Source organism: Lampetra planeri, chromosome 25 (assembly GCF_965212315.1).
Source record: "Lampetra planeri chromosome 25, kcLamPlan1.2.h2, whole genome shotgun sequence".
NCBI classification, from domain to species: Eukaryota; Metazoa; Chordata; class Hyperoartia; order Petromyzontiformes; family Petromyzontidae; genus Lampetra; species Lampetra planeri.
Window position 1 is genome coordinate 12,984,372 of NC_136131.1, and position 10,511 is coordinate 12,994,882.

General features: G+C 46.2%; 1 protein-coding gene across 5 annotated transcripts in view; it reads left to right on the forward strand.

Annotated features, from left to right (window-relative positions):
* LOC144727492 (monocarboxylate transporter 12-like) overlaps positions 1 to 10,511 on the forward strand; it is a 46,660-nt gene extending 36,149 nt beyond the window's left edge. For all 5 annotated transcript variants that reach the window (XM_078606359.1, XM_078606357.1, XM_078606361.1 and 2 more), the window contains 6 exons: positions 2,635 to 2,738; positions 4,146 to 4,289; positions 4,947 to 5,188; positions 5,910 to 6,322; positions 7,439 to 7,698; positions 9,915 to 10,511. In XM_078606359.1, the coding sequence (XP_078462485.1) occupies positions 2,635 to 2,738; positions 4,146 to 4,289; positions 4,947 to 5,188; positions 5,910 to 6,322; positions 7,439 to 7,698; positions 9,915 to 10,144 (1,393 nt within the window). In that variant the 3' untranslated portion in view covers positions 10,145 to 10,511. The remainder of the gene's footprint in view (positions 1 to 2,634; positions 2,739 to 4,145; positions 4,290 to 4,946; positions 5,189 to 5,909; positions 6,323 to 7,438; positions 7,699 to 9,914) is intronic.

A 10,511-nucleotide genomic window follows, 5' to 3' on the forward strand; every position in this document is an offset into this window, starting at 1 on the left:
CACACGAGCAGTGGGTCATTGGCTATGACGAGTCACACTGTTGCTGGGCACTGCTTATGAATAGGGCCAGACATAAAACAGGTAGGGCAAGCCAATCTATTTTAGACTCATTATTTATAATATTGAATTGGTCATGCATTTTATCTTTGGATGTACATTTTATTCAACATATCTTTTCAGTTGTTTTCAAACTATATCTCTATAAATAATAACTGAAATTTTCATATTCATAGCATTGCCTGCTTTGAGCCCATCATCCATTTGTGTTATAACTCTGCAATTTGCTGAAATATGCCATGTGGGCTTTAACCTTTGTAAACATTGCATGCTGGGTGGATTATTACATTGAGAGGTGCCTTGGGGAGGGCTTCATCCAACAGTGGATTGACCATGGCTGATGATGAGGACGAACCATGATACCAGCAGGAAGTGGCCACACACTGAAAATAATAGTGGCAAGCCCTAAACAAACAACGTCATAGATTTAATAAAAATGGGCACGATAACCATGGAGAAGGATAGCATGTAGGGGAGATAGTAGTTTGATATCTTTCAAATGCCACAGATAATGTTTAGTAATAACAAAAATATTATTAACTAATGATGACCAAAATCACCCGAAATGCGCACAATCAGGTCAGATTTCGAAAGCTAAGAAGAGTCGAGTCTGGATCGTGCTTGGATGGGCAACTGCTATAAGTGGTTGGTAGCAGAAGGCAGTGTAGCAAAATCCATGGTTGTACTGTACTTTTAATTCTCTTCCACATCTATGTTCCCCATTTAAACCCACACTGACCAGCGCGGTGAAGTATGGTCAAATGACCTTCATGACCCAACCGGTATGGGGAGGCCCTTGTTCATCCAGCATTGTACAGTATTCACAAAGGGCCATGCGTCTGTAATTAAGTACACACATTTGTGTTGATATTAACTTTTTCATGTCACCAAATCATGATCCTTCTTATATTTGAATATGTAATGTTCTAGAGAAATTAGCACTGCATCTATAAATGTGGATGCCTTATTACCAGTGGCGGATATTTTAGTACTTTACTCCTAATTTTCATATGAATCCAAAAATATCTAATATCAGGTTGAGATGTTATATTTTGGACGATGTGACGTAATTTCTGCTGTTTTCCTGCTAAAAATGTTGTCGAGTGGTGGCAAGTGATGTCACAGTTGTGAACCCAAAGACAAGTACATATATAACAGTGTAAATCATCTGAAATTCCAAGATGTGTTTTTGTCTGAAAAGCATGCCTATTACGTGTGCTCACTTTTGAGTCTGAAATTAGTTTTTTCGGAATCTGCTTTCAATCCCTGGGGACCAAAATAAATGGAGAGCTTTCTGTCTTTAAATACATTGTTTTTCTGACACTAATCGATCTGCGTTCATAAATTAAAGTGTTTTAAATTGGTGAGTTTTTGACATTTTTAAATGTCCATAAACAAGTTAAAACTAAGTTCAACAAGCTTCAGGATAATAATATATGTTTTATTTTACACTACTTTGTAAGTCTACTGCTGGATAAAGGTCTTCCCCATGTATTTTAGTCATGAGGGGTTGTTTCACCATATTTCACTGTGCTTGTCAGTGTCTGTGAAGGGGAAGAGCCCAGAACTGGTTCTGATATAAATCACCACTGATATTAGACGTGTATAGGAATCAAACGTGGGCAGCTAGGTTCATGCCAGAGTGCACTACCTGCTGTACCACCACTCCTCTCTTCGTAGTTGTTATAAATACGTAGGCAGGAGCTGGAGAGGTGGCTCAGTGGTCGATACCTTGCGATGCAAATCTGGCGACCTGACTTCGATTCCTGGCCACAGCAACATTAGTGGCGAGTGATGTCTGAACCGGTCCTGAGTCACCAACCCACACTGACCAATCTGGTGAAATATAATCAAACAACCGCATGACTGACACAGCAGGGTGTAGCTGTCATCTAGCAGTGGATTAACACAGGGCTGAAAACAGTAAAGTTATGTCAGCCAGAGGCAGACATCATGTGTTGGACTCCATGACCCCAAAGACTCCAAAGTGGGAAACTCCATGCCTCTGTCTCACAGGCAGATGGATATTATTAGCGTTGGTCACTCCGTCATCCTCACTCGCTTTATGTGCTGATTTAGTGACATACAATGTTCACATTTGTATGTACTGTACAGTTTCTGCAACAGAAACAAGCATAGAATCACCCTGAAAATCTTCCAATCTCAGAAGATAAGCAGGGTTGAGCCTGGATGCTACTTGGGTGGGCGGCCGCCATGCATGACGGGTGTTATAGGCTGTGGGGCCCACATGGTGGGCAGCATAAGTGTAGCAACATTCAATTGTTGTTTTGTACTTCTATGCACCCACAGCTATGTTCCGTTTCTTCACCAACGCAAACTAACCAGCGTGGTGAAGTATGGTCAAATAGCCCCACAGCAGTGGATTGACAAAGTGCTTGAAATATACACACACATGGATATGCCAGTTGGTGAACTCGAAACGCTGTCAGTAGTTTATATAATTATAGTGTTGTACGCGTTTTAAGTTTGCGCAGACCTCATTATTCGTGTTATATCGTAAAGGTTAAGACAGCGTGCCAGAATAACGTGGGTTTTTTTGTCGATGCTGGTTTGCAGATGCATCTCAATCTTCTTCATGGAGTTTCAGAACCACTTTCAGAAGGACTATGCCACCACAGCGTGGATTAACTCGATGGTGGACTGCCTCACCATGCTGTGTGGTACGCTATTTTCATTGTTCACATTCACGTTCTGTCGTGAGGCCAGGTTCCAAGGATCATCCTGGAATTAGCGACATGCATTTGGGAGCGCCCCAGGTTATTGAAACAAACAGGGGTGTGTCAAATATCTCACATTCTTACTGATTGCGTCTTTTCGTTGCTGCCCGCTTGACATGTTGCGCCTCTGGACCTGTGCTCAGCAACTGTTTAACAAGGAAGCGAATCATCAAATACTACATTGTTTAAATACATGTCTATACAGGTCAACACATGTGATTGGGGATTACCTGTGAATAGACAATAACAGGTACTGCTATTTTAGTGCACATAAACGACAGGAGGTACAAGAACAATGAGCTTACATTAATATGCATGCATAATGTATGTTGACAAATAACCCACCGGGCAATGGATAACCCATTGTATTCATTAACCCCCCCCCACTTCCCTCAAGAAGGGCTCACAAGTGGCGTCATCAACATCTACCCCTCTATTTAAGGAACGAAACAGGAGGATTTGTCCACAAATCTGGCTGCTAGCTGATGATGCCGGTTGTAATTACTGGCGAGACGTCGTACTCAGATTGTAAATGTTGTGGCTTTGTTCTCAAACACACCGGTGTGCTGTACTAGTAACGAATTGGCACGTTCTGTTTACGTAACAAACCTTACTAATTGGCTGTGTCGGGTGGTGGAGGGTTTAACGACACATTTATATATTCGCGCGATCTAACCAATAAAGCCTGTATTATGGAAGGAAATAGGGGCTGCACAACCTCTACATTAATGCAGCAACCCATGCTGTAAATCCCTGGAGCTACAGCGGGCAGCCAAGTTGTTTTTGACTTGTGACATGGAATGGTAACTGTCTCTAGTATCCCTTCATTATGTGAACTGCGGCCCCTCTCCAGCAAATATGCGGGTTTAAGTCTAAGAACATTGGTGGCTGTTTGTTGATATGGAAAGGAGGCAATGAGGCAGGGATGGGAGACCCACAGCTGAGTGGCGGAACGAGGCAGAAACAAACCCAGCAAAAGCACAGGGGACCCAAGTAGCGCAATTGACCCCGGATGTTGGGGTAAACCAAACATCAGCTCGAATTAAAACACTAAAACGGGAGACCAGCAAATTAACGTAACAAAAAATATCTCTGTCATGTCTATCTCGTCTGCTTCTGTCTTCTCTCATTGCAGTCCATCGCCATCTCTTGTTTACATATCCATTTAACATAGTTGGCTACATACGGTGTGAAAGAAGTTCAGCATACATACATTACACTTATTTTGCTACACTCCTATCTCATGTGTATGCCTCTTCTCTCATCTGACTACATTTTTTAAATTTACTGTTGTCTGTCGACTATCACAATATACCCAATACGTGTATACTGTATTTGTTTTTTCCCCAGCACCGATTGGGAGCCTCCTTAGCAGTCACTTTGGGTGCCGCGCCACAGTGATGGCTGGGGGTCTCTTCTCCTCCGCGGGGTTCATAATGGCCTCCTTTGCCACCAGCATTGAGATGCTCTACGTCTTCCTCGGCCTGTTCGCAGGTAATTTCAAGCCCAGCTGTAGTATGTTGTCATGCACGAATCTGAGCAATTACCGCATTCTCTGAATTGTAAGATAAGCCTGTCTTTCCCTGTATTTTAAATAAAAAGTGCATATTTGACTTTTCTAGGCGCATGTGTGTGACCAAATATGTATAATATTATTTGTCAGCAGGCACCTCGTTTGGGGTGTATTTTACTTTTTTGGAGCGTCTTATAATCCAGAGAATATGTTCCCTACACCTTCGCCACATTGAATCAACTCGCGTGCGTATTGATGGAGAAGGCTTTGTCTTCATGGCTACAGTCATACACAGAAGTCGCTGATAATATTATCAGAGATGCCTTCGGTCATTAAAGAACAATGGCAACAAACGTTGTCCACGTTCCCTGCCTTCACCATCCCGCACATTATATTTGATTTGTTTTGCTTTTTTGTTATTTCGGTGGTCCAGGTCACATTTGCAAATGAGACTATTCCAGTCTCCTGAGCTCTCACCTGGTTAAATGAAATAAACTCGACTCGACCAGCACGGGAAAAATGGGAAAGGCCTTCGTCCAGCAGCGGATCGACCAAAAGGGCCGTGTGCGAGCACGCTGCGCTCGTGAAGGTCATTCGACGACCCGCCGTTGTTCGCACATTTCATGCCCCCCCCGCAGGCTTTGGCTTCTCGCTTTGCTACTCCCCGTCCATCGTCATGGTCACCAAGTACTTCCGGCGGCGGCGGGCGCTCGCCACGGGCCTCGCCATGTCCGGCAGCGGCGTGGGAACGTTCCTGCTGGCGCCGCTCGTCCAGTACCTGCTCGACGTGTTCTCCTGGCGCGGGGCTCTGCTGCTGCTCGGGGCGTTCGTCTCCAACCTGTGCGTCTGCGGCGCCCTCCTCCGCCCCATCCATCTGCAGGTTCGGGCAGGGGGGGTGGCACGGAGGAGATGCAAATTCCGCTAAGGGCATCAAAACTTTTGTGATGCAGATTTCTGCACACGGCCAATGGAAGTGGACTTAAACGTTGCTTCGTGGAGGAGGCCGGGTGGCCACAGATGTCAGAACTGAGCTGGCACTGCCTAAAATCGTAGTCTCGAATCCAGGCAGTCATCCGTGATTAAAACTTGGTTTCTCCAGCATAGCCAGTTGATTAACTACTTTCTTTAGAACTGCTTTTTGTGTTTAGTTTGTTGTCCTTCCCCTGACCTCTGATTAGTACGGTTGGCTACGTATAGTGCGAAAAAGTTCCACATACATACATACATGGTCTCAACCCATTTGTCATTGCCTCCGCAAACATCACAATAAACTTGATTGTGTTCTCAATATGTAGAAATTCTATCTCTTATAATACATATACATCAGTATTCCTGTTATGCAACGAGAATTACACTTGTCGGCAAGACAGATGGGAAAGTGCTGCCCCCTAGTGTGGATCAGAGATTGCTTAATCCGTGGGCCATTCTACCTTGGGTGGTACCAAGAGTCAACATATGTATGTGTATATTGAACTTCTTTCACACCGTACGTAGTCAACCGTGCTAATCGGTGGTGCGAGGTAGAACGCCAAGGGAGAAAAAAAACGCCCGATGGCGGCGGTGTTAACAACGGCGCCCTTGACAATCATGTCACTCTCCAGGCCGAATTGGAACCGAGTGTGGGGAACGGCAACAACGGCACCGACGCGAGGGCCGTCCCTCCCGTCTTTCGCGCGGACCCCGGCATCGAGGCGTGGACTGTGGCGGTGGCGGGGCCGCCCAACCGCGGCTGCAGCACCGCAGCCGGAGGGCGCGCGCGGGGGGCGTGGGGCCGGCTGGTCAATGCAGCCGGCAAGCTGCGGCGCAACTACGGCTTCGTGGTGCAGCGCGAGTTCGTCGTGTTCTGGGCGTCGGTGATGCTCATGGCGTACGGGTGCAGCACGCCCTTCGTGTACCTCGTGCCGTACGCGCAGTCGCACGGCGTCCCGCCGGGCATGGCCGCGCTGCTGCTGTCCGTTTTGGGAATCGTCGACATCGCCGGGAACATCTCCTACGGCTGGCTCACCGACAGGCCGTGAGGCCCCCCCCCGTCTCTCTCCAACCCGTCACGTGTCCTCCCCCCCCACACCTAGAGTGCAGTTGGAATGCAACCGGGGACGCTTCACCATTTGGTGTGGTGTGCGATTCGGTGGCGGGGGTTGTTGATCGCGCAGAGTTCCATCGTGTGCTGGAGGAATGGTGCAGCGGTAATCGCCCAGTTTACCCGAGTTTGATTGTCATCTATGGCTAACATCAGTGATGAGTGATATCTAAAACGGGTCCCTCCCCCCTTTCTTTACCAACCAGCAATGACCAGTGTCAGATACCACATGGGGAGATCTTCATCCAGCAGTGAACTTCTGTACGTATGTTGAACTTCTTTCGCACCGTTCCTAGCCAACTATGCTTTATGTTAGGTGCGAAAAAGAGCTATCAATGTTTGCAGGCAGAGTAACTGTCTGTATTTCGATTTAAAGCTTTCGTGACTGCAGGGATTCATCTTCTTGGTTCTTTCGGTAAAGTCACGTAGAAGGGAAGTAATAAAATAATAAAAATAAAACATAATAAAACAATTCTCACGACGTTTCGGCTGCTTGCGTTGTGGCCGAAACGTCGTGAGAATTGTTTTATTATGTTTTATTTTTATTATTTTATTACTTCCCTTCTACGTGACTTTACCGAAAGAACCAAGAAGATAACTGTCTGTAGTTGGTACATTTAGCGTTCCAATTTTAGTATTGCTTGAGGATGAGTAAAATTGTACCATTATGAGGGGAGATTCTATGGACTGTCCCTTACCATGGGAATGTGGAATTTCCACCACTGGTCCAGGACCAAGAGAAGCTACCTTGAAGTTAATTTGAGCAGGGAGACACTTTCACTCTTTTGCTGGCCCTTCCCACCTGCTCGATTGCAAGGCAGCTAGAAGTTGTTAGTGGCTTCGGAAGTAGTTCTGTGAAGTCGAATGTTGGAGCAATTCTCTGACACAGGCTGTTGTTATGTCAGCTGCAAAAATTATGCCTCTCATAACACGATTTCCTTTCTACAATTGGAACAGCACTTGGGATAACAACAACAATGCTTCTAATTATATAAATAAAAACGTTGACGTCACGAACAGTGCTCTCGTGTGTGCCCCTTCACCTCCCAGGAGTGTGCGCAAGCACAGAGGCCTCTTCTACATGGTGGCCGTGGGGCTGGAGGGCGTGTGGTCACTCCTGCTGCCACTCATGGCCAGCTTCCCGCTGCTCATGGTGTACGCCGTGCTTTACGGCTACTTTGACGGGGCGTACGTGACCCTCATCTCCGTGGTGACAGCCGACCTGGTCGGCCCCATCCACGTCTCCAGCGCCGTGGGCCTCGTCTTCTTCATGCATGCCGTGCCCTACCTGATAGCGCCGCCGGTGGCAGGTGAGGTGTGATTTGGGTGACTTGGGCGAACTTAAAATAAACTATTTTTTATTTTACCATGTAAGGCTCACTAAGCTATATAGCTATTTTGCTGGTCACGAATGATAGCTTAATTAAGTGGCTTATCGCGTGGAAATGTATCGCAGCCAAATAGCACAGATGTGAAAGCATGATACAGGACATTAACATTTTCATTAGCCTACAGTACCTGTGTTATGCATGGTGGTCGCCCTTCCGAGCACTATCCAGGCTCAACCAATGGCGGCGCCAGGATTTTCAGGTAGGGGGGGCAACCAGGGGCGGTTTCTTCATTAGGGCGATTGGGCGACGCACCACCAATGTCATTCAACCACAGAGTCACGCTAGCCGTCACTGTGCCTCTGGATATAGTCCAATCAGCGTCATGCTACGTTCTGTGGAGTACCGCCTCTTTTTGGGCGATTTCCTTCCGGCTGAGAATCGCCCCGAGTGGTCCCATAGACTTACATTCAAAGATGTTTTTTTTCGAACGGGGGGCGCTGCAATGCATTCTCTATGGCTTCCGGGAGGGCTCGCACTAACGTGCTTACGTCATCATACGTGCTAACGTCATCATACGTAAGCACGTTTCATCCAACAAAATTATTTGTCGCCACCTAGTGGAATCTTTAATAAAAGAAACATGAGTGGATTGTATTAATAGTGAGTATAGAAACAAACAAGATGTATTGTAAGAGTCACTTTATTTTTCATTAATATTAAAGAAGTGAAGTTGCCTTTACATGCTTAAGCTGTTAATTTATCCTTTGCATGGGTGGACCTTATCCTTATCAATCATCCAGACATTTGCCCCCCCTGAGAGATTTTGCAGGAGCCGCCACTGGGGGCAACCCCTCTAGCAATGAAAAATGATAGGAGTTGTTAGTAAGGACTTGTCCCTTGATTTTTATTCGATGCGTATGCGGCGATGGCACAGCCATCGATCGAGCGTCGAATTCGAACCGTGTGTGATCGGCATCGCGCTCGCTGAAGTTAAGCCTTCAGGGAAGTCTTGTTCTGTATACGCAACTGCGCACAATTGTGTGCGCAGTTGCTTATTGCCAATTATGGACTCAGACTATTGTCCTATCATCTCATAGAGTCCCTGGCACGTAATAATATGCTACACAGTGGCAGTGGGGGTCGCAAAATGCCGATTTATTACTAATAAACCTCAAAGATCCGATTGAAATTAGGGATTTCGATTGGATCATTGGAGGGGCACGTGCCACCCCACCTGGCTCCGCCAGTTGGCTCAACCCTGCTTAGTTTCTGATATCTGATGAGATCGGGTGCTATCTTGGTGATTTGGTCATAGGCAAAAATATATTAAAGAACATTACTAAGAAAGAGGTTGGAATCAATCTTAGTCTGAATGTGAATGAATTCATGTGCCAAACATGTTCACTGGTCTTGATGTGTTGTTTGCGTAAAACCGTTAGGCTTGGTGGTCGTTATAAACGGGACTTCTGTATTAGGACCACAAGTCCTTTGTAAGAGGAGACAAGGTTGAGGTCAGGAGAAGACTGTATACTTGGGAAGTAATGACCATAATGTAGGGCGCTTTGACAAGGAGGCAAAGAAGAACATTGCTTTCAAAGGTCAAGTGTTTGATGGGCTATGGAAATCACTTTTGGAAGAGGTGAGAGGTAAGTCTGAATGTAAAGAAAATTATATAGGAGACATACATGCTATCTGTAACTGTGTGAAGCAAGAGAGATGGACTGGAAACAGTAAGAAAAAAGTTGTTGGCATTCGGGCACAATTATCTGAGACGGGATTCTAGAAATGTGGTGGCAAGGCAGGATAAACAATGCAGAAGTCTGGAGGAGCACATGGCAGGCAAGTGGTGTAGTTATCGTTAAAAAAACAGGTTGCGCTGGGTGGGACGTGCGTGAGGATGGAGCGGAGCCATTTACTAAGACAGACACTGCAATGGTATCCACGAGTCTGATGACCGAGAGGGGGGGGACCTAAGACCAAATGGTGGGATACTGATATGACAGATCTCGGAGGTAGCATGCCTACTGTGCAGCAGCGGCAGATCTGGCAGATGGCAGATGGTAGAAAGAGTTGGCGAAGTGTGTTGGTTAACAAAGGCCTTGGCCATGACACCTTAATCTTGATTATTTTGTTCTTGCCATTGAAACTGCCGGGTGGCCGCGGTGTGTATGCTGCTGGTTATGCCGTTCTGCCAGGTTGGCTGGTGGACATCACAGGCACCTACACGGCAGCCTTCCTCGTCAGCGGCATGGCCATGATTCTGAGCGCTCTGCTTTTCGGGGTGGTGTCGTGCTTCAGAAGCTACTGCGCAAAACGCGAGCTCAAGGAACCTATGGCAGAATCGACGGCCATGGTCAGGAATGACACGTTTTCGTCAGATAAGAGTGGAGTCACAGTGTCACCGCCCTTCCACGTGAGCTGCTGATCCACATGTAATTCCAGAGCACTCGTCGACGTTTGTGTGGGTCGTGCTGCGTGCCGTTTGGCACGATGGACAACTTGCTGCTCAAAAAGGAAACACGTCTTAGAGCTGTGTGGCACAACCGTGAAAACCTGCGCAGTCGTAATTCCAAAGTGTGTGCGCGTTTGTTGAATACACGTTCTGTCATAGTGGTGCTGCTCTCTTTTTTTCTATGCAAAACTATATTCAAAATATGGCATTTTGGTGCTTAAGGAAGTGACTTTGTAATCAAGCTTGAACCTTGTTTTTTTTTTATTTGAAGTGTCACTATACAGTGTATAAAATTTATAAGTGAATGAATGATGAATAAATAATTAATGTTCCTATAAAA